The sequence below is a fragment of the Leucoraja erinacea genome, chromosome 11, assembly GCF_028641065.1.
Source record: "Leucoraja erinacea ecotype New England chromosome 11, Leri_hhj_1, whole genome shotgun sequence".
NCBI lineage: Eukaryota > Metazoa > Chordata > Chondrichthyes > Rajiformes > Rajidae > Leucoraja > Leucoraja erinaceus.
The window spans coordinates 51,417,766-51,442,721 of NC_073387.1; the positions used below are offsets into that span (position 1 = coordinate 51,417,766).

Sequence of the window (24,956 nt, forward strand, 5' to 3'; positions counted from 1 at the left end):
TAAGTATGTCCCACTGTGTTCAGAATTGATCACTCGGCTAGACGAAGGGTGTCATTAAGATGGACAGAGTGTAGACAAGACAGGACACAGTTATAGTCACATGCACCATTGGTTCAGTGAAATTTGTGGTCACCATACAGCCACACGAAATAAAACAAAACGCAGAACACGATAATCTATAACATAAACATCCCCACACAGCGGAATCAACGTTTCCCACTGTGAGGGAAGGAACCAAAGCTCAGTCATCCACGCCTGTTGTTTTGTTGTTCACCCGTGGTCGGGGCCTCCCGAGCCCCCGCAATCGCCGCTACGGGGAGCCTGATGTTCAGGCCCCCTCGCAGGGATCATGGACTCCGACGTCGGAACGGAAGAACATTCTCAGCGGCTTGGACCTCCGAATCAGCCACTTGCCTATTCCCTTCGTTCCGTAGATGCTGCCTCACCCGCTGAGTCTCTCCAGCATTTTTGTCTACCCTCGATTTTCCAGCATCTGCAGTTTCTTCTTAAATTAAACTACAACCATGGACAGACACAAAATGCTGGAGTAACTCAGCGGGACAGGCAGCATCTCTGGAGAGAAGGAATGGGTAGCGTTTCGGGTCGAGACCCGTCTTCAGACCCGAAACGTCACCCATTCCTTCCAGCATTTCGTGTCTAACTTCGGTGTAAACCGGCATCTGCAATTCCTTCCTAAACTACAACCATTCTGCGATCAATGCAGGGTTCGTGTTATTGTGGGATCTTAAGACGAGAGCAAGAACATAAGAAATGGAAGCAGTGTTAGGGCATTGACTCCCATGTGTGTGCAGCAATTCAGCAAGACATTGACTGATCGTTTGCCTTGGTGCTATTTTCCTGCAGTAGCCCACATCCCTGGAATGCTTTAACATCGAAAAATCGTTCAAAAGGTGTAGATTCAACACAGCAGGAGTCTTATTGAATTTGTTCTCACCAGAATATCTGACGGGGTACATCTAAAGATGCAGCTTTTCATATTTTTGAAAGGAAATGCAGGTGTTAAGGCGATCCCTACCATCTGGGCAGCAAGCTATGTGGCAAAACACTCGCGCTGTATCAAAACCAAAACGCAAAGTCGAGATGCTGGAAATACTCAGCAGGCCTGACAGCATCTGAGAAAAGAGATATCCGCAGATTACTTTTTAGCCCAAGCTCCCTCCTAGAAACTGGGAGAGAGAGATAGAAAAAGGAAGGTAGCCACAAGGAAGAGTTGCTGCCTTACAGCGCCAGAGACGCGGGTTCGAACAGACTACAGATGCTGTCTGTACGGAGTTTGTACGTTCTCCCTGTGATCTGCGTGGGTTTTCTCCAAGAACTTCGGTTTCCTCCCACACTCCAAAGACTTGTACAAGCTTGTAGTTTAATTGGCTTTGGTATAAATGTAAAAAATGTCCCCTATTGTGTGCAAGGTAGTGTAATGCCCCTGTCCCACTTAGGAAACCTGAACGGAAACCTCTGGAGACTTTGCGCCCCACCCAAGGTTTCCGTGCGGTTCCCGGAGGTTTTTGTCAGTCTCCCTACCTGCTTCCACTACCTGCAACCTCCGGCAACCAACTGCAACCTCCGGGAACCGCACGGAAACCTTGTGTGGGGCGCAAAGTCTCCAGAGGTTTCCGTTCAGGTTTCCTAAGTGGGACAGGGGCATTAGTGTGCGGGGGACGCTGGGCGGCGCAGACACGTTGGGCAAAAAGTGCTTGTTTCCGTGCTGTTTCTCTAAACTAAAAATGCTGCTTTTCCAAGGAATTGCACAAGATGCTGGAGTAACTCAGCGAGTCAGGCAGCATCTCGGAGAACTTGGATAGACAAATTTTCAGGTTGGGATCCTTCTTCAGACTGGAGACGTCCCAGACCCCCCCCCCCCCCCTCTGGTCCCCCTCAGTTCTTGGTGCTCCCCTCACGCCAGGTCCCCCTTAGACCCCGGCAGACCACCACGCTGGGCCCGCTTTGTTCTCAGCAGCACATCCCGTCTACATTGGCAAGACCCACTCTAACATTGCAAAATAAAATCAAAGAATATAATAATAATAATAATAAATTTTATTTATGGGCGCCTTTCAAGAGTCTCAAGGACACCTACATGTAAGCTGTATGTACTCCAGCTCTGCATTACTCCCAGTGTCATTGTGATTTCCACAACACTGAACGATCGCTCAAATTTACATCGGAAACAAGCCAACAATGGTGGCAGTGCTTACCCAGAGGGCCGCGCACCACAGCAAGTGCCCCAATACCTGCCACTTCTGCGGGCTGGACGAGTGTGTGTTCCACGTGTACATGGAGTGTGTGAGGTTGCAGCCCCTGTTCCAATATCTTGCCTTCTGGCTGCATTTCACACCCACCATCCTCAACTTTGAACACCCTTTGCTTAGGGGAGATGGTAGGGGGCCAAAGATGTCCTGTTTGGGTGGCTCCTGGGCCTGGCCAAGCTGGCCAATTCCGCGGGTCACGGCACCAGGAGTAAGAGGGCTTTTACTGCCCCTTGTCCGGGATTACGCCCACACCCGGGTGGCACTAGAGAGGGACTACGCTGTCCACGGGCATCCTGGGGGATTTCTGGGACTGCTGAGCATCATGGGGGTTGGAATAGAAACATAGAAACATAGAAATTAGGTGCAGGAGTAGGCCATTCGGCCCTTCGAGCCTGCACCGCCATTCAATATGATCATGGCTGATCATCCAACTCAGTATCCCGTACCTGCCTTCTCTCCATACCCCCCTGATCCCCTTAGCCACAAGGGCCACATCTAACTCCCTCTTATAGCCAATGAACTGGCCTCAACTACCCCTCTGTGGCAGAGAGTTCCAGAGATTCACGCTGTCTTCTCATCTCGGTTTTAAAGGATTTCCCCTTTATCCTTAAACTGGACCCCTTGTCCTGGACTTCCCTAACATCGGGAACAATCTTCCTGCATCTAGCCTGTCCAACCCCTTAAGCTGAGAGAGTATAAACCAAGTCATCCAGTCGACAGGACATCCCAGGAATTGGTGAACCGTGCACTCCCTTTCCCGCAAGGAATGCATCCTTGATAAGGATGTGGAGATAGTTATTTAAGAATATTTGTTTTACTTGTATTATGGTGGTGGGTTTGTTTGTGTTGTTTAATATTGTACATACAATTGTAATAATTCAACAAATCTATTTTTGGTAAATCTATGTTTCCGATGTTGGGGCCGTCCAGAACCAGGGGCCACAGTTTAAGAATAAGGGGTAAGCCATTTAGAACGGAGATGAGGAAACACTTTTTCATTCAGAGAGTTGTGAGTGTGTGGAATTCTCTGCCTTAGAGGACGGTGGAAGTTGGTTCTCTAGATACATTCGAAAGAGCTAGATAGGGCCCTTAAAGGTAGCGGAGTCAGGGGATATGGGGAGAAGACAGGAACGGGGTACTGATTGGGGATGATCAGCCATGATCACATTGAATGGCGATGCTGGCTCGAAGGGCCGAATGGCCTACTCCTGCACCTATTGTCTATTGTCTGAAAAAGAAAGAGCCTCAATGGCGAGATGGAACTCAAAGAAAGAGCCTCCTCAATGGCGAGATGGAACTCAAGATGCAAGTCTTGAGCAAAACACAAAGTGCTGGAGGAACTCAGCGGGTCAAGCAGCATCTGTGGAGGATAGGGATGTATATTTCCTCCACACATGCAATGGCAAGGGTTTGAGTTGTTTGCTACTGCAACTTAACGCTGCTGAGATGATGAGCTTTAACCCAGTAGTATCAACATGCTGCTTGAATCAATACTCTCTGTGAGTTATTTCGGACAGGGGATGGAAATAGACACAGAGTTGATGATAAGGAATGGGTGACGTTTTGGGTCGAGATCATTCTTCAGACATCTGAAGAAGGGTCTTGACCCGAAACGTCACCCATTCCTTCTCTCCAGAGATGCTGCCTGTCCCACTGAGTTACTCCCCTTCGGCTTGTTGTTTATATCTTCGGTTTGAACCAGCATCTACAGTTCCTTCTCACACAGAGTTGATGATTCCGACTTGCATAAAATGTGACTTACGTAAGGGTCATGGATCGTTACACTTACGTGAGTTGGGGAATGGATGTACTTGTCCTGGAAGCTGCAGGTGCTGATGTTGTCATTTGCCTGCTGTCTTATCCATGGTGATGGATGTCCTGGTTTTGTGAAGTGCTGGCCTCGTAGCTTGGACAAATATCCTCCGTGCATTTTCTAGATGCTATATCCCGCAGCCACTGTGCAGCCACGATGGATGGCATGAATGAGCAAGGTTGTTGATGAGGTGTCAGTTCAGCAGCTGGCTTTGTTGCAGACGGTGCCGGGCTTACGGGGAAGTGTCGGCGGCGAGCTCAACGAGTCAAGTGCAGAGTATTTCACCAAGGCTCCTGTATCGTGCCTCGTGGCCCGCCCAACGTGGAGTCGGAACTCGGCCCTGACCCATCGGCGTTGACTGGGACCCGCACCACCCAGAACGAGGAGCGGCACATGAGCCACTGCCGACAGCAGAGGGGGGCCGTCGTGCACGCAGGGGACCCGCATTGGCGAGAGCTACCTGGCTAGGGGCCGCCGAGAACAAAGGGGGACCCGCCAGAGGGGGACGGGCTGCCACTTGCTGCCACTTGGTGCGGCTGGCAGAAGCTGGGACTGTTTGGTGAACTCTTGTAACCCTGTCGGTGCCAAAACATGGCGACACATGGCGACAGATAGCACAATGGGCTAAGAGTTTGCTGGCGACCGGAAGGTAGCTGGTTCAAATCCCGTGAGGTGCATCTGTCGTTGTGTCCTTACTACACTTCACCCACCTTGCAATAACAACGGCGGCAGGCATTTCACACCGCGACAAGTGTGTCTCCCTTTCAAGTGACAATAAAAATGTTTCGTTGTCTCTGTACTGTACACTGAGGTCATTTCATCATTTCATCATTTCATTTCATTTCATTTCATTTCGTTCTGCCTAGGTGAGGTCTTCTGTGTGATCTTACTAACTTGACTGCAATAACAAAGCATTTCACTGTACCCAAGTATCTGACAATAATGTATCATTGAATCATTGTAGGTTGCAGAAAGACATTAGAAGGTGGGTCGCCCATCTCAGGACAACAAAGCTTCTGACTTTGTAATATTTGTATGGTGCTTCAGGCATTTACAGCCAGACTATTGATGGGGAGGGAGTTGAATGTAATATCTATTCATGTGAAGAATAGCTGGTTGGATTATCTTTTGCAGGAGATGATCATTATTTCCATAACACAAATGTTATGGAAAACACTGATGCAATTATTAAGAAAGCACATCAGCTTCCTGAGAAGATTACAGAGAGTCGGTTTGTCAAGGAGGACTCTCTCTAACTTCTACAGGTGCACAGTAGAGAGCATGCTGACCGGTTGCATCGTGGCTTGGTTCGGCAATTTGAGCGCCCTGGAGAGGAAAAGACTACAAAAAGTAGCAAACACTGCCCAGCCCATCATCGGCTCTGACCTCCCTTCCATCGAGGGGATTTATCGCAGTCGCTGCCTCAAAAAGGCTGGCAGTATCATCAAGGACCCACACCATCCTGGCCACACACTTATCTCCCCACTACCTCCAGGTAGAAGGTACAGGAGCCTGAAGACTGCAACGACCAGGTTCAGGAATAGCTACTTCCCCACAGCCATCAGGCTATTAAACCTGGCTCGGACAAAACGCTGAACATTAAGAGCCCAGTATCTGTTATTTGCACTTAATCAGTTTATTTATTCATGTGTGTTTATATTTATATAATGGTATGTGGACACACTGATCTGTTCTGTATTCATGCCTACTATGTTCTGTTGTGCTGAAGCAAAGCAAGAATTTCATTGTCCTATCAGGGACACATGACAATAAACTCTCTTGAATCTTGCATCCATCTGATGTTACATTCCAATATATCAGCCCATGCCAGAATGTTGCCTAGATCTTGCTGCGGGTAAGAACGTAATTCTTTATTTGCTAATAAGTTCTGGACAGAGGTGGACAATGTACAATCAGCCACAAACCTTTGTTTAGTTTAGTTTATTGTCACGTGTACCAAAGTGCAGTCGTCAGCATATAGATTATACTGTACATGATTACAATCAAGCCCTCTACAGTGTGCTGATACAGGATAAAGGGAACAACATTTAGTGCAAGATAAAGTCCTGCAAACTCCAATTAAAGATAGTCCGAGGATCTCCAATGAGGTAGATGGTCGGCCAGGGTCGCTCTAGCTGGTGATAGGATGGTTCAGTTGCCTGGTAACAGCTGGGAAGAAACTGTCCCTGATTCTGGAGGTGTGCGTTTTCACACTACTGTACCTCTTGTCCGATGGGAGAGGGGAGAAGAGGAAGTTTTGATTACGCTGGTGGCCTTGCCGAGGCAGCGTGAAGTATAGATGGAGTCAATGGAAGGGAGGTTGATGGTCTGGGATGGAATGAGAATGATTGATGTAGTTGTTGCAGCTGGTTGAGCCAAGGATATGGCCCTGGGAATCTAATATAATGACCACCTGGGGAAGATTTATATCTGACTTCAACCACTGGAGTGGTTCCCACTTGATGCTCGCCATCGTCATTTCACCAAGGCGCCTGGTTGCAAATGTTGTCTTGACGAGGGTCACAGTGGCGCAGCGGTAGAGTTGCTGAGTTAAGGGCCTGTCCCACGAGCATGCGACTGCATGCGGCAAGCGCGACCAAACCGGAAGCCGGGGCTGCGCGGAGGTCGAGTGAATGAAGTGAAGTTCGATCGAAGTCCGCGGGAAGTTCGTGCGTGACGTACGGCGTCAGGATGCTGCGTCCGGCGTTGAGATGCTGTGCACGCCCGTCAAGGCGGGGCGTACGGCCTCAATGTGGCTGTGGGCCGGCAGGCCGTTGCCGCGCGGAATTTTTGAACCGTGTCAGTTTTTCGGAGCCCCCCGCGATGTCGGGACCAGCTCCGCACAACTCCATACGGCTCCGGCGATTGAAGTGGGACCGGTCCCGCGAGGCCGTACGGCTCAAGCGACCACGTTAGGTCACGCTTGCCGCATGGAGTCGCATGCTCGTGGGACAGGCTCGTTACAGCGCCAGAGACCCGGGTACGATCCTGACTATGGGCCTGAATGGAGAGAATTCATGGGGAGAGTTGTACATTCTCCCCACGGCCTGCATGGGTTTTCACCAGGTGCTCCCATTTCCTCCCACGCTCCAAAGGCGTGCAGGTTTGTGGACTAATTATGCGGCGGTAAAAATAGTAAATTGTCCCGAGTGTGTAGGATAGTGCAAGTGTGCGGGATCGCTGGTCGATGCAGACTCGGTGGGTCAAAGGGTCTGATTCCACACTGTATCTCTAAACAAAACTGTATTCATCTCAAGGACAGTCACTGTCACTTCACCTCTGGAGTTCAGCTCGTTGGTCCAAGCCAGAGCCAAGTTTGTGAGGAGATCTAAAGCTGAACGGTCCTGGAAAAATCCTGGAAAAATCCAATCTGCGCACTGATAGGAAGTTTAAAAAATAGCACAACGTGCTGGAGTAACCTAGAGGGTCAGGCAGCATCTCTGAAGAACTTGGACAGATGGCATTTCAGATCAGGACCCTGCTTCATGCACCTGATAGGTAAATATTTGCCACTCCTGAGCCTTGTTGTCATCCACTTCTATCACTGTTGTGGAAGGTTTATAGATCATCTTCTTGCCTACGGCGTGCACAGCTTAAAGTTGTAAGATAACATTCTGTTTGATCTACTGTTTGTGCACGCCAGGTTGATTGCATTCGTCGAAACAGGGTGGACCACATGAAGGTTGCAATCTCCCACCCCGGTTTATAGGTAATTAGACAGATTGACTTCTCGTGCTTAATGAGAACAGGACATACTGGGCGATTTATCACCATATCAGGTAGACGCCAGATGTAACTCTGCTGGAACAGTTTGATTGAAGATGCAGTTGGTTCTGGAGCAGAGGTCTTCAGTGTTACGGTTGGGATAATGTCTGGCTCTACAATCTCTATGCATCCAATCCTCTTCAATAATTCTTCATATCCTGAGTGAATTGAATTGGCTGAAGATAGTTTCTATAATAGCAGGGTCTTCCAAATGAATGAATGAATTGAATACGTTTATTGGCCAAGTATTCACATACAAGGAATTTGCCTTGGTGCTCCGCCAAGTGACAACATGACATACAGTGATATTTGCGTTTGACAAGGCTCCTGTACCTTCTCCCTGAAGGTAGCAGGAAGATGAGTGTGTGGCCAGGATGGTGTGGGTCCTTTTATGATGCTGCCAGCCTTTTTGAGGCAGCGACTGTGATAGATCCCCACGATGGAAGGAAGGTCAGAGCCGATGATGAACTGGGCAGTGTTTACTACTTTTTGTAGTCTTTTCCGCTCCAGGGCTCTCAGGTTTCCGAACCAAGCCACGATGCAACCAGTCAGCATGCTCTCTACTGTGCACCAGTAGAAATTAGAGAGAGTCGAGACCCGAAACGCCACCTATTCCTTCGCTCCAAAGATGCTGCCTCACCCGCTGAGTTTCTCCAGCATTTTTGTCTACCTCCCACAAGAGATGGGCTGGTCTCCAGGCATATTGGACCCTGTACAATCAGTCACCTCCAGTGCTGGCAAACGTGCCAGCACGGAGACCGAGCCTCAAGTCATCATTGACGCAGAGACAACAACCTGGCTGCTCAACAACCGGCTTGAGATCGAACTATTCTTTTGGTTTATGTTTCATTCGCAAGCAGAAGATTGATTTGTTCACTGAAGCAAATGAAAGAATGGGTCTCTCGTTGAACAAATGCAGATCGATGGTCTTTTATCAACCTGCCCATGCAGTACAACACTTCCCCCTGTCCATGAAGCTCTGCCAAAAGACCGGAGTGCTTCCCGTATCTCCAGAGCCATCTCTCAGCAGAGTCAGACATTGATTTGCTACATTCACCGTTGCCTTTGTGCACGAGTTCAGCCCTTGGCCGTCTGAGGGAAAGATTCTTTGAAGAGCAAGATCTCATATCCATCGCAAAGCTCTAGGATTGATGAGCAGTGGCAATGCCCAAACCTTATGTTTAACCGTGTCATGTCAATCTCATTTTTATTCCTCAGGAAACCCTGATAACTTTCGAGTTTGAGTCTAGTTTATTGTTACGTGTACAGAGGCACAGTTGCGTGCAAACCAGGCAATACAGTATCTATATCAAGCCATCCACAATGTACAGTTGTCAGGGGTTATGGTGAGAAGACAGAATAGAGTTGAGAGGGAAAGATAGATCAGCCATGATTGAATGGCGGAGTAGACTCGATGTGCCAAATGGCCTTATTCTGCTCTATAACATATGAACTTATAGAAAGCATTTGATAAGGTCCCACATAGGAGATTAGTGGGAAACATTAGAGCACATGGTATTGGGGATAGGGTACTGACACTCTAATTGAGACAATGACAATAATTTTGAATACAATACAATACAATACAAAAGAAAATTGGTTGGCAGACAGGAAACAAAGAGTAGGGATTAATGGGTCAATTTCAGAATGGCAGGCAGTGAGGTGGGGAGCAGGGAGGGGGAGGTAGGGGGGAGGGGAGGAGGGAAGAGGGGGTAGGGGTGTGGAGGGGAGGGGGTTAAGGGGAGGGAGGGGGGAGGGGGGGAGGGGAGGAGGGGGAGAGGGGGAGGGGGGGGGGGGGGGGGGGAGGAGGGAGGGGGAGGGGGGGGGAGAGGGGGGGGGGAGGGGGGGGGGGAGGAAGGGGGGGGGGGGGGGTAGAACCTAAAAAACATTTTAGAACCATAAAAGACACATTCTGCAAGCATTGTGGAACCAAAAGAGATACTTTTTGCAAACATTTTAGAACCAATAAACACGTTTTGCAAACATTTTAGAACCAGTAGACACATTCTGCAAGCGTTTTAGAACCACTAAGGACACTTACGTTTGAGTAGACATGTGTTCAGTGTTATTCACAGTTCAGAGAAACGTGACCCTCTGCCTCCCTCCAGCATGTAGACACTGATTGAGGCACACCACTTCCTGGTTTTAAAGTCCCTCCCCCCTGCCGCCAGCGGGGGCAGCAGAGAGAATGGGGAATTTTGTAAAATAATTAATATCTCTGTCATTTTTCATCGACGGGAAAAATCCTCGGCACACATGCGGCGGAGGGGGGCTCTGAGCGAGGTGGCCAAAAATGACAGCCGTAGGTGGCGGCATTCTCTCAGAAATCACAGCACAGATGGCCAAAACCGGTCAGGAACAGACTTTTAGTAATATAGATTAATGATTTAGATGAAGGGATTCAAAGTAACATTTGCAAATTTGCAGATGACACAAAGCTGGGTGGCAGTGTGAACTGTGAGGAGGATGCTATGAGGATGCTGGGTGACTTGGACAGGTTGGATGAGTGGGCAGATGCATGGCAGATGTAGTTTAATGCGGATAAATGTGGACGTCATCCACTTTGGTGGCAAGAACAGGAAGGCAGATTATTATCTGAATGGTGTCAAGTTGGGAAAAGGGGAAGTACAACGGGATCTGGGGGTCCTTGTTCATCAGTAACTGAAAGTAAGCATGCGGGTACAGCAGGCGGTGAAGAAAGCTAATGGCATGTTGGCCTTCATAACACGAGGAGTTGAGTAGGTCCTTCTGCAGTTGTACAGGGCCCTAGTGAGACCACACCTGGAGTATTGTGTGCAGTTTTGGTCTCCAGATTTGAGGAAGGACATTCATGCTATTGAGGGAGTGCAGCGTAGGTTCACAAGGTTAATTACCAGGATGGCGGGACTGTCATATGTTGATAGAATGGAGCGGCTGGCCTTGTATATTCTGGAATTTATAGGAATGAGAGTGGAGATATTTTATTGATAACTTTTAAAGATAAGATTATTAAGGGTTTTGGACACAGCTAGAGGCAATGTTACAACATTTTGGAAAAAATCAAGTCTGTTTATCCCAGATAAAGCATTAAGGGAGTCCACCAACCAGGGGCTACAGTTAAAAAAGAATATACTCGAGCTAGCAGCCCCTTTGAGTATGGACATTACAGGGAAAACTTGGATAGTCACATTTCAAAGGAAAGATTAACATTTTTAAATCTGTGGAAAGATTCTTCTGCCTCATGAAGGCAGTGGAGGCCAATTTCTCTGGATTTAGTGTTTCAAGAGTACAAATGTTTAGATAGAGCTTTTAAAGATAGTGGAGTCAGGTGTTATGGGGAGAAGGCAGGAACAGGTTACTGATTGTGGTTGATCATCCATGATTACAGTGAATGGCGGTGCTGGCTCGAAGGGCCATATGGCCTACTCGTGCACCTATTGTCTATTATCTATTGTCTATATCCGCTCATTAAGGGCCTGTCCCACGAGCATGTGACCTGCATGTGGCAAGCGCGACCTAAAGGGCCGGTCCCACCAGCATGCGCCTACATGCGGCAAGTGCAACCTAACGTGGTCGCTTGAGCCGTACGGCATGCAGCAAGCGCATCCAAACCAGAAGCGGGAGGTCGAGTGAGTGACACGGTGTCGAGGCGTCTGCGGGCCGGCAGGCCGTTGCCGCGCGGAATTTTTAAACACGGTCAGTTTTTCGGAGCCCCGCGCGATGTCGGGACCAGCTCCGCACAACTCCATACGGCTCCGGCGATCGAAGTGGGACCGGCCCCGCGAGGCCGTACGGCTCAAGTGACCACGTTAGGTCGCGCTTGCCGCATGCAGGCGCATGCTGGTGGGACCGGCCCTTTAGGTCGCGCTTGCCGCACGGAGTCGCATGCTTGTGGGACAGGCCCTTTAAACTTGCAACTGTCCACAAATGTCTCACAAAGTCAAATGGAGAAGCATTTGTCCTTTGCTATTTTCTTATTGAAGTGAGTACCACTTTGTCTTCATTACTGGAAATGTGAGCAGTAGAATTTTAACCTGGTTGATCGCTTGTTTAAAATGGTTCAATGTGCCCAATTTAAACCATATAACAATTACAGCTCGGAAACAGGCCATCTCGGCCCTACAAGTCCATGCCGAACAAATTTTTTTCCCCTTAGTCCCACCTGCCTGCACTGATCGCTCCATGTTTTTATTTTTAAATGATACCAATGAACCTGGTTTCCAATCTGCGTGCCCCCCTCATGTGTAAACATGTCATATTTGGAATCTATAGACTTGTCCACATCAACTTTGTCTATCCCTCTCATCATTTTAAAGCCTATATCAGGAAGTGTTTCTGACGAGCTGAGATTTCAATGTTCTTCTTTGTTGAAACCAGAGGTTATTCAGCTAAACCTTCCAGAAGATATGAAGGTCAGTGTTACCACGGTGACCGTCGGACTGAGTGCCGTCATGTCGTGTGCTGTTCAGGGCACCTTGAGACCACCTATCATCTGGAAACACAATGGAATCACGTTGAATTTCTTGGACTTGGAAGATATCAATGTAAGTGATTTGTCATACAAGCCATTTGCATTATTTCATGGTATGTTTAGACTTTAAACGTTAGAGATACAGTGCGGAAACATGCCCTTTCGGCCCACCGAGTCCGTGCTGACCAGCGATCACCCCATACACTACCTCTATCCGACAATTACACGGATACTAAAGCAAATTGGCCTACAAACCTGTATGTCTTTGGTGTGTGGAGGGAAACCGGAGCACCAGGGAGAACATACAAACTCCGTACAGATAATACCCTCAGTCAGGATCGAACCCGGGTCTCTAACTCTGTAAGGCAGCAACTCTACCGCTGCACCACCGTGCCACCCCTAATGTTTAGTTTAGTTGGGTTTACTTTTACATAGATATATAGACACATAGACAATAGGTGCAGGAGTAGGCCAGTTGACCCTTTGAGCTAGCACCGCCATTCAATGTGACCATGGCTGATCATCCACAATCAGTACCCCATTCCTGCCTTCTCCCATCCCTTGATTCTAGCCCTAAGAGCTCTATCTGTCTCTTTGGAATGCATCCAGTGAATTGGCCTCCACTGCCTTCTGAGGCAGAGAATTCCACAAATTCACAACTCTGCATGAAAAGGTTTTTCCTCATCTCAGTTCTAAATGGCCTACCCCTTATGCTTGAACTGTGGCCCCTGATTCTGGACTCCCCCAACATCGGGAACATGTCTCCTGCATCTAGCGCGTCCGATCCTTTAATAATTTTATATGTTTTTATAAGATTCCCTCTCATCCTTCTAAATTCCAGAGCATACAAGCCCAGTCGCTCCATTCTTTCATCATATGACAGTCCCGCCATCCCGAGAATTAACCTCGTGAACCTACATTGCACTCCCTCAATAGCAAGAATGCCCTTCCTCAAATTAGGACTTTTAGAGACACAGCCTGGAAAAGGGCGCACTAGTTGTCCCACTTTCACATGAATTCGCTGCCTACACACCAGGGGCAATTAATTAACTTACAAACCCACTTTTCTTTGGGATGTGGGAGGAAACTGGAGCACCCAGAGGAAACTCACCTGGTCACAGGGAGAACGTGCAAACTCCACACAGACAGATCAAGGTCAAGATCAAATCCCGGTTTCTTGCCCTGTGGAGTAGACAATATAAGGGGAAGGTCATATAGGACTGAGATGAGGAAAAACTTTTTCACACAGTTGTGAATTTGTGTAATTCTCCCCTTCTCAGCTCTCCCTCAGCCCCTGGCCCACTGGCTCCACCTCTTCCTTTCTTCTTACCCCCCCCCCCCCCCCCCCCCCCCCCCCCCCCCCCCCCACATATCAGTTTTTGAAGAAGGGTTTCAACCCGAAACTTTGCCACCAACCTGATCTCCCAGTGGCTCAGCACTTCAACTCCCCCTCCCATTCCGAATCCGACCTTTCTGTCCTGGGCCTCCTCCATGGCCAGAGTGAGGACCACCGTAAATTGGAGGAGCAGCATCTCATATTGCGCTTGGGCAGTTTGCACCCCAGCGGTATGAACATTGACTTCTCTAATTTCAGGTAGTCCTTACTTTCTCCTTCCCTTCCCAGCTCTCCCTCAGCCCACTGGCTCCACCTCTTCCTTTCTTCTCCCCGCCCCCCCCCCCGCCCCCCCCCGCCACCCTCACATCAGTCTGAAGAAGGGTTTGCGACCCGAAACATTGCCTATTCCCTTCGCTCCATAGATACTGCCTCACCCGCTGAGTTTCTCCAGCATTTTTCGCTACCTTCTTTCCCTGTGGGGCAACAGCTCTGCCAGCTTCATATGTCACTGAGCCGCCCAAATGCTTTTAAACCTTTGCCAAGAGTTTAAATATTGATCGAGAGTACTTTCCAAAGGGGTCAATTAAGACAAAAATCAGGTGTGATAAGCAACCAGTGTGATTTGTATTTAATTGTACCAGGTAGACTACAATACAAACACATGAATCACTGCCTCTTGTTATCGACACCAAACAAAACTACCTAAGATTCCCTTCAGTAATGCGTCCATTCTTCACATTAGGTAGCACATTTTTGTCTTCAACGCACTTTCTACACCTACGTCATATCAAATGAGCAATTATTTTTAAATAACTGCAACACTTTCAGGAATATTAATCTATTTAGCCTGAAGCTGTACAAGAGTTTCAGAACTAGATCTCATTTATTTATTTCTAGTTTCTACAATACATGGATATATCAGGATCCAATAATGGGATCAGAGGCATGTAATTAAGTCTCGGCTGTTCGGCTCTTATATCCCATGCAGGTACTGTGGAACAAATGCTATTCTCGTAGCCAATACGACACGGTGGCCCAGCAGTAGAGTTGCTGCCTTACTACGCCAGGGACCCGGGTTTGATCCTGACTACGGGTGCCCTCTGTACAGAGTTAGTACGTTTTCTCCGTGAACTGCATGGGTTTTCTCCAGGAGCTCCGGTTTCCTCCCACACCACAAAGACATACAGGTTTGTAGGTTAATTGGCTTGGTATAAGTGTAAATTGTCCCTAAGGCGTGGAGGGCAGTGTTAATGTGCGGGGTTAGCTGGTCGGTGCAGACTCGGTGGGCAGAAGGGCCTGCTTCCGCACTGAATCTCTAAACTAAAAATACACATTTGCAGGACACATTTACCTCAATCTAAACCAGTGGAATATTTTTTTCTCCAAACTATCTTGGAACATCAAAAGATTAAACAAACATTACAGCGTGAATATAATTACTTGAACTTAAAGAACAAAATAGTATTGTAGTGAAGGTAGACAAAAATGCTGGAGAAACTCAGCAGGTGAGGCAGCATCTATGGTGCAAAGGAAATAGGCAATGTTTCGGGCCGAAACCCTTCTTCAGACCCGAAACGTTGCCTATTTCCTTCGCTCCATAGATGCTGCCTCACCCATTGATTTTCTCCAGCATTTTTGTCTACCTTCGATTTTCCAGCATCTGCAGTTCCTTCTTAAACCGTATTACAGTGAATATTGAGGCAGACATTTTTCAGCTGTGAGTGCACGCCCGCATGTGTTAGTTTAGTTTAGTTTAGCGATACAGCATGGATACAGGCTCTTCGGACAACCAATTCCGCGCCAACTATTGATTCACAATTGTGATCCCACTGCACCCTGGGGGGAAATCTTGCAATTCTAATTAACCTAGAAATCTGCACCTCTTTGGGATGTGGGAAGAAACCGGAGCAAAAACCCGGAGCAAACTCAGAGAGGCCACGGGGAGAATGTGCAAACTCTGTACTGACAATACCTGAGCCCAGGATCGAACCCGTGTCTCTGGTGCTGTGAGGCAACAGCTCCATCGGCTGCACCACTGTGCCGCCCCAGTAATTATTGATGCATAGAATGTGAACGTTATGGCCAAAATCCGTGTTCACGTCACAGCCACCTATTCCAAAATATTCCCCAAATTCTCAACTTAAAACTCCTCCCAGACACTAGTGAGTTTCGAACAATTCAACCCTCATTATTCCTTTTTCTTCCTCCTTTTAACCCGATACACTTTCCTTGCTTTTACTTTTTACTAAATAATTCTGCCTCGGGACTTTCATTTCTTTTATTGATGACCTATCACTGTAATTAACTTGCACTGAAAATTGTAAATCTGGACAGTACAGCACAGGAATAGGCCCTTCAGCCCATTTTATTCCTGCAGCACATGATTAACCAAGTCGTATCTGCCTGCACATAATCCATATCCCTCCAGTCCCTCAGTCACTCAGGGCTGGTGAGCTGGCGGTTCTGTCACTCAGGGCTGGTGGGCTGGCAGCTCAGTCACTCGGGGCTGGTGGGCTGGCAGCTCAGCCTCTCAGGGCTGGTGGGCTGGCAGCTCAGTCACTCAGGGCTGGTGGACTGGCAGTTCACTCACGGCTAATCCTTGAAATTGCATTTCAAGCAGTGTGCAGCCCACCAAATTCAATTTCATAGCATTTCAAGCAGAGTGCAGGCCACCAAATTCAATTTCATAGCACTTCAAGCAGAGTGCAGGCCACAAAATTCAATTTTATAGCATTTTTAGCAGAGTGCAGGCCACTAAATTGCCAAACAACTCATTGTATTGTCATTAAGGGCTAACAAATCATTTATTGCAAGTACATTGCAGACTCACAGTTCAGTTGATTCACAGCTTAGAATCACAGTTGTGGATTCTCCCTCGCGATCTTCCAGAGTGACTGGAGTTCACTATAAAAACTATATATGGCATCTGGAGTATTATAGTCACGCCCCCGAAGGGGCGTTACCTTAATCGTGGTGATTAACATGCGAGAAGACCAATCAGCTGATCTCAAGATTTTTTAAACACTCATAACTTTTTTATTTTTCATCGATTGGAAAAATCCTCGGGGCTGCCTCAGCGAAGGAGGACTGTGAGTAAGATGGCCAAAAATCATAGCGATATATGGTAGCATTACTACTAAAATCAATATACAGCGCAGACAGGAAGTGGTCAAGATGAGACTTTTAGTTATATAGATGTTCAAGGAAATTAATCTTTGACATTAACACACTAAAGGGTCTACCATAATTTAACATATTTCTATCAGGTCTCCCGTCAGCCAAGAAGGGAAATTTATAGAAAGTAAATTTTGCTTTTGTGCTTATTTCCTATTGATTTAGTTTAGTATCGTTTAGTTTAGAGATACAGCGCGGAAACAGGCCCTTTGGCCCACTGAGCCCGACCGACCAGCGATCCCCGCACACTAACACTATCCCACACTCACTAGGGACATTTTCCATTGATACCAAGCCAATTACCGTGCAAATCTGTACGTCTTTGGAGTGTGGGAGGAAGCAGAAAATCTCAGGGATAAAAAAAAACAGACACGGGGAGAACGTACAAACTCTGTACAGACAAGCACCCGTAGTCGGGATCGTACTCAGGTCTCCAGCGCTGTAAAGCAGCAACTCTACCGCTGCGCCACCGTACCGCCAATTTGCAGGGCCATTTCTTTTGGAAAAACACGGGAAGTGTCTCCATTTCTTTTTTGCAGGATTTTGGTGATGACGGCTCCCTCTACATTACAAAAGTGACAACAATCCACATGGGCAACTACACGTGCCATGCCTTTGGCTATGAAGACCTCTTCCAGACCCACATCCTGCAGGTGAATGGTTAGTAAATATCATACCTGACAGTCATAGACACTCTCCAAATGGTGTATTACATGGCAACTCACTATCTCCACACAGTGACTATTACTTTACTTCCTGCAACTTTCCTTTTCCTGGTGCATTTTATTGACACTGATTTTGTTTCAGATCAAGAGGCAAGAGCGTTTTATGTCATTTGTCCCGAAAGGGAACATTGAATTTCTTACTTGTAGCAGAACAACAGATATGTAAATATAGTGAACCCATAATAAACAACAAATTCAGTCTATATATGTGTGTACAGTGTGTGTTTGTGTATGTGTGTGTGTTTGTGTATGTATGTATGTATGTATATATATATATGTGTGTGTGTGTGTTTGTGTATGTGTGTGTGTGTGTATATATGTATGTGTGTATGTGTGTGTGTGTGTGTGTGTGTGTGTGTGTGTGTGTGTGTGTATATATATATGTGTGTGTGTATGTATGTATATATATATATATATGTGTATGTGTGTGTGTGTGTATGTATATATGTGTGTGTGTGTGTGTGTATATATATATGTGTGTGTGTGTGTGTGTGTGTGTGTGTGTGTGTGTGTACACATACATATATACATATACATTAACACACATATATATAGATATACACATTTTTGCATATATATGGTGTTAATATATAGACACACATGCATATATGTATACACACATGTGCATATATATACACACATATACAAGTATGTGTGTGTATGTGTGTATATATATATATATATGTATATATACACACATATACAAATAACACACACACATAACACAATGCCCCCAAGTCCATAGTTTGGAACTCATTTGGAGGTTGTAGTGTTAAGTAGCCTGGTGGCTGTGGAGAAGAAGCTGCTCCTGAACCTGGACACTAGAGTTTTCAGGTTCCTGTACCTTCGTCGTGATGGCAGGAGTGAAATGAGAGCGTGGCCAGAGTGGCCACGTGCACCATTCCCAGCTGCCCATTTCAACCCCTAATGATTGGGAAGGTAGTATCTTGGGCCTGGATCTTATCCTGGCCGTCCCTTGCAGTCTATTCTTGTGCTCGAGTGGAGATCCAGGTTTAACCTTGTGCCGGAACCAACCTTACTTTACAGCTGACTGTGGAAATTCATTACCTTCGGTACGAGACCTTTCTGTACATTCTATAAGCACCATGGCTAGTGTGGTTGAGGTCAGAGTTGCTTTGAATACTGGTGGTAAGCTCTAGCTGCAGGCTTCCATGCTGTCAGATACATATGAATGCCTCTGATAGTCTCAAGCATTCTAAACCACTTAGAACATTTAGAAAAATATCACATTTCATTTAAGTTAATATGTTTAAAAGTACACAGTAAAATAAGTAGATAATCAAGTGCATTTAAATTCATTCATTTAAATCAACATAAATGAAACCTATTGAATACAACAATTTTAGGTAACTAACCTATCATATCCCCCCTTTTTATTTATCTATCTATCTATCTATCTATCTATCTATCTATCTATCTATCTATCTATCTATCTATCTATCTATCTATCTATCTATCTATCTATCTATCTATCTATCTATCTATCTATCTGTCTGTCTGTCTGTCTGTCTGTCTGTCTGTCTGTCTGTCTGTCTGCCTGTCTTTTCTTCCCTGCACCCCACCTAGATTCACACCCATTTGTCCCTTCCCCACCCCCCCATCCACTTCCACATATTCCTACCTGTGGCTTCACAATTCGTGTCTCTTCTATTCTTCTCACATTCTCCAGCTTTCCCCCAACCGCAACCAGTCTGAAGAAGGGTCCTGACCTGAAACCTCACCTATCTATGTTCTCCAGGGATGCTGCCTGACCCGCTGAGTTACTCCAGCATGTTGTGCCTCTCTTTTTTGTAAGCCACCGTCTGCAGTTCCATTTTGTCCACTCAAAGTATTGTTTGGCCGCTCTTATATGGTTACAACTGAAACTGGTTTGCACCAAAGATAGACATAAAATGCTGGGGCAACTCAGCGGGACCGGCAGTATCTCTGGAGAGAATGAATGGGTGACGTTTCGGGTCAAGACCATTCTTCAGACAGAGATGAAGTCTGGAGAAGTGTCTTGACCCGAAATGCCACCCAATCCTTCTCTCCAGAAATGCTGCCTGTCCTGCTGAGTTACTCCAGCATTTTGTGTCTAACTTCAAAGCTATTTTTATAGCTGGACATAAAGAGAGAACTACAACTTGAAGCCGTTAGGCTCCAAGGCAACACAAACATACCAGTCACATTCTCTGGATTCAGCGCGGATTATTTTATAGTTCAGCTGTTTTTATGATCAATAATTGTAATTGATACTCACTGCAGAAATCTCTGTTCCCCCCGCCCCCGCCCCTGTGTTTTTAGTCCCACCGGTGATCAGAGTGTACCCAGAGAGCCAGGCACAAGAGCCGGGTGTGGCCACGAGCTTGAGGTGCCACGCAGATGGGATTCCCAACCCAAAGATTACCTGGCTGAAAAATGGTTTGGATATCACGTCAACATTGCCTAACCAACTTGCGCTCCGAGGTAGTATCTGATTCCAACTGCATTTTGTGTATAGTGATAATTTGCTTTTATACAGCACTTTGCAGCGTCCAAAGATAGTAAAGCATTTCAGAATCTAACGTTCTCATAAAGGGCCTGTCCCATGAGCATGCGACCTGCGTGCGGCAAGTGCGGGCAAACTGGAAACGGGGGCCGCCCGGTGGTCGAGTGAGTGATGTGAAGTTCGAGCGAAGTCCCCGGGAGGTTCGCGCGTGACGAGCGGCGTCAAGACGCTGCGTCCGCCGTTGAGACGCTGTGCACGCCCGTCGAGGCGGTGTGTACGGCGTCGAGGTGGCCGCGGGCCGGCAGGCCGTTGCCGCGCGGAATTTTTGAACACGATCAGTTTTTCGGAGCCCCACGCAATGTCGGGACCAGCTCCGCACAACTCCATACGGCTCCGGCGATCGAAGTGGGACCGGCCCCTCGAGGCCGTACGGCTCAAGCGACCACGTTAGGTCGCGCTTGCCGCATGGAGTCACATGCTCGTGGGACAGGCCCTTAATCCATAGAATCGTAGAATGTTACAGCGTGGAAACAGGCCCTTTCAACCCAACATGTGCACATCGGCCAACATGTTCCATCTATACTAGTCCCACATGCCTGCGTTTGGCCCATATCCCTCCAAACCTGTCCTATCCATGTACCTGTTTCTTAAATGTTGGGATAGTCCTTACCTCGAGTACCTCCTCTAGCAGCTCGTTCCATACACCCAACACCCTTTGTGTAAAACATTACCTCTCAGATTCCTATTTAATCTTTTATATAAATCTTTTCCCCGTCACCTCATACCTATGTTCTCTGGTCCCCGATTCCCCTACTCTGAAGCTGAATAACTGATTGTATGGGCAAATGTAAGAGCTATTCTTTATTCTTTCTGCACTGGCACGCTGCCAACAGCAGCAGTTTGGTGATAGAATAGTATATCTGTTTTGCCATGAATTAATATTCAGATCATTTGGACTGACAACGTGTGTTCCAGGATGATTAGCCAAAGGCTTCAAGTTGGATCACATGATTTCAAAAGTTTCAAAGGTCTTTTAATGTCACGTGTTCCAATTAAGGTACAGTGCTATGCGAATTACCATACAGCCATACTAACAAAAGCAACAAGACACACAACTACATAAAAGTTAACATAAACATCCACCACAGCGGATTCCCCACGTTCCTCACTGTGATGGAAGGCAATCTTCTTCCCTCATTATTCTCCCACGGTCGGGGCAGTGGAACCATCCGTTGAACGGGGCGATCAAAATGGCCTACTCCTGCACCTATTTTCTATGTTTCTATGTTTCTATATTAAAGTTGTTAGAATTAGATTACAAAACATAGAAACATAGAAAATAGGTGCAGGAATAGGCCATTCGGCCTTTCGAGCCTGCACCTCTATTCAATGTGATCATGGCTGATCATCCAAAATCAGTACCCCGTTCCTGCCTTCTCCCCATATCCCTTGATTGCGTTAGTCTTAAGAGCTATATCTAACTCCCTCTTGAAAACATTGATTGAAATTAAATATTTTGGCAGTTTAAAGTTCAAGTGTTCCATTGGATGACAAGGACATTGATTTGTACTGTCAATAAACAGACCCGACCACATGTATTTCTACATTATCAATTTCTACTGTATATTAATAGTTTGCCACAAGATCTGGCTACGATGTTTAGTGTTAATATATATGGATTTTATGTTTAAGGGCAAGTCTTAAAATTGAGTTCCATTTTAAAATACCTACATAGAATAATGATATTTAAACATATTTAAATTTCTTTGCGTATTGATTTTTTTTTCTAAATGATACCCTGCACAGAAAGTCCTGATACCAATTGAGGGCATTTTTTTCAGTAGATTAATGAGTTCCATCAAGATTGGGAGCTGACATTATTAATTAATATTGTTATTTACTCAGCATGCCTCGAATCCTGGCTCGGTTTCTTTCTACCAGTGTCTTTAGCAATTTGGCAATGTAGAAAGATGTTTGTCAAAAATGTCATCAACTCATTGCCCATCAATGGGCGGCACGGTGGCACAGCGGTAGAGTTGCTGCCTTATGGTGCCAGAGACCCAGGTTCGCTGCTGACTACAGGTGCTTGCCTGTACAGTGTTTATACATTCTCCCCTTGAACATGTGGGTTTTCTCCGGGTGCTCCAGTTTCCTCCCACATTTCAAAGAACTTCAGGTTTCGTAAGTTAATTGGCTTTGGTAAAAAATTGTAATTTGTTCCCAGTGTGTGTAGTATAACGGGTGCAGAATTGGTGGGCCGAAGGGTTTGTTTCTGCGCTGTATCAGTAAACTAAACTAAAACTGTATAAAGGGCCTGCATGCGGCAAGCGCGACCTAACGTGGTCACTTGAGCTGTACACGCATGCGGCAAGCGCGACCAAACCAGAAGTGGCAGTCGCGCGGGAGGTCGAGTGCGTGACACGGCGTCGAAGCGGCTGCAGGCCAGCAGGCCTTTGCCGCGCGGAATTTTAAAACACGGTCAGTTTTTCAAAGCCCCGCGCGATGTTGGGACCAGCTCCGCACAACTCCATACGGCTCCGGCGATCGAAGTGGGACCGGCCCCGCGAGGCCGTAGGCTCAAGCGACCACGTTAAGTCGCGCTTGTCGCATGCAGGTGCATGCTGGTGGGACCGGCCCTTTAGGTCGCGCTTGCCTCATGCAGGTCGCATGCCTGTGGGACAGGCCCTTGAGACTTGGAACTCCGCCCCCTTGAACCTTCCATTTCATCGTCTCCCTTAACATAATCTTCAAAACCAAACGTTTTGACAAAGCTTTAATTCCTCTGCCTTAGTTACTCTTTATGTGGCTTGCTGTCAGATGTTTAATGATAACTATTATTGTGAAATATCTTGAGATGCTTTACTACATTAATAATGCTACATCAATGCCATGGTGATGTCTAAATGTTGATCATCAATGCAGAATTATCGTTTTGTGCATTTTCTGTTCTATTCTGTGTTCCGACTGCAGCAAATGGCGGTGAAATTCACATTAAAAGTGTACGCTATGAGGACACCGGAGCCTACACTTGCATTGCGAAGAACGACGCGGGTGTTGACGAAGATATCTCATCCCTGTTTGTTGAGGACGCAGCTCGAAAGACTCGTATGTCTAAAATGCATTAAAACCACTTGTTATGATTGAACTTTCTCCAAAGCTTACCCGGTGTAAGAAAATGATCAGAATAACATCTGTTATTAGTCACGTTCGATGTTAGCATGGGAGAAGCAAGTCTGGAACCCAGAATGACAAAATGCAACTCTTTCCAAAATTACACAGACTTTTATCATTAATCATAAATCCTAAATATATTTACCTGGTGATATCTAATTATAGCGAACCTGAAATGTTTGCTACTTGGATATCGAGATTAGATACAATTATTGCCTTGAATCATTATTCCTAAATATATTTACCTGTCGGTCCTAATTATGGAGAATCTGAAATATTTGATACAAGGATAGCAAAGATTTAAATAGAAACATGATTGGGTCTATTAATCTAATAATAATAATAATAATAATATATTTTATTGCCATTGCACAGAGGTATAGCGAGATTTGGTACGCAGCTTCCATCCGAAGTAATAACTTAATTAACTAAAAATTTAGACACCCAGAGAAACAAGATTAAAAAAAACCAGTACAACAGTATAAAGTGTAAATAGGACTGTGCCGGGTCAATGTGCGACGTGGCCATCTGAGGGAGACAGTTCAGGGGGGGGGGGGGGGGCACTCAGCAGGGCCGGTTCAGAGCAGCTATAGAATGTAAGTAAGCCAGTGAGACTAACCTCTTTATTGAAGTATAATCCTCTCTTTTCCATATCATTTAAGTCAATAACTACCTCAATTCAAATTCCATAACATTATCTGCTTCCATATTGTATCTGATGAAAGCCAAATTCATATTTCTCTCCCCCCGCAGAGTATTCAGTGCACTCCAAGCCAGTCTCCACTCCAGCACCAACCTTAAACTTCAAAATTCTGCAGCCTGTACCATACCAGACCACATTCACAAATAACACTGTCCTCTTTAGTCTTAACGCAACACAGAGCATAGAACAGTACAGCACAGGAACAGGCCCTTCAGCCCACAATGTCTGTGCCTGTCCAAAAAAGATGCCAGGTTGAACAAATCTCATCTGCTAGCACCTGATCCATGTCCCCGACATTCCCCGTATATCCACGTGCCTGTCTAAAAACCGTTTAAACGTTGCTATTGACTATGTAACCACCCGGTGGCATGGTGGTAGTGCTGCTGCCTTACAGCGCCAGAGAGCCGTGTTCGATCCTGACATCGGGTGCTCTCTGTGTGGAGTTTGCATGTTCTCCCCGTGACCGTGTGGGTTTCCACCAGTTGCTCCGGTTTGCCCGCACATCTCAAAGAGGTGCCGGTTTGTAAGTTAATTGTCCTCTGTAAATTGCCCCTAGTGTGTAGGGAGTAGAAGAGAAAGTGGAATAATGAAGAACTCATGTGAATGAGAGATCGATGGGCAGCATGGACTCTCTGGGCCGAAGGGCCTGATTCCACGCTGCGTCTCCAAACTTAAAAAAAACGATACCAGCTCAATTTTACAGATCAACATGTTAGACTCTGTGCCAACCATCCTATGCCACCTATGGACTTTTTTCGTTTCGTTTTTAGTTTAGTTTAGAGATACAGCATGGAAACAGGCCCTTGCGCCCACCGACTCTCACCAAACACCGAACCCTGCACATTAACACCATCCCACACACACTAGGGACAATTTACAATTTTACCAAGCCAATTAACCAACAAGCAAGTACGTCTTTGGAGTGTGGGAGGAAACTGGAGGTCCTGGAGAAAACCCACGCAGGTCACGGGGAGAACGTACAAACTGCGTACAGACAGCCCCCTTAATCGGTATCGAACCCGGGTCCCTGGCGCCGGAAAGGCAGCAACTCTGCCGCTGCA

At 46.5% G+C, this 24,956-nt stretch overlaps 1 protein-coding gene across 2 annotated transcripts in view; it reads left to right on the plus strand.

The window, feature by feature from the left end:
- The window catches only part of LOC129701807 (follistatin-related protein 5-like), a 424,382-nt gene that overhangs the window by 370,708 nt on the left and 28,718 nt on the right, over positions 1 to 24,956 (plus strand). For both annotated transcript variants that reach the window (XM_055643258.1, XM_055643259.1), the window contains exons 7-10: positions 12,205 to 12,371; positions 17,348 to 17,468; positions 19,838 to 19,999; positions 22,992 to 23,126. In XM_055643258.1, the coding sequence (XP_055499233.1) occupies positions 12,205 to 12,371; positions 17,348 to 17,468; positions 19,838 to 19,999; positions 22,992 to 23,126 (585 nt within the window). The remainder of the gene's footprint in view (positions 1 to 12,204; positions 12,372 to 17,347; positions 17,469 to 19,837; positions 20,000 to 22,991; positions 23,127 to 24,956) is intronic.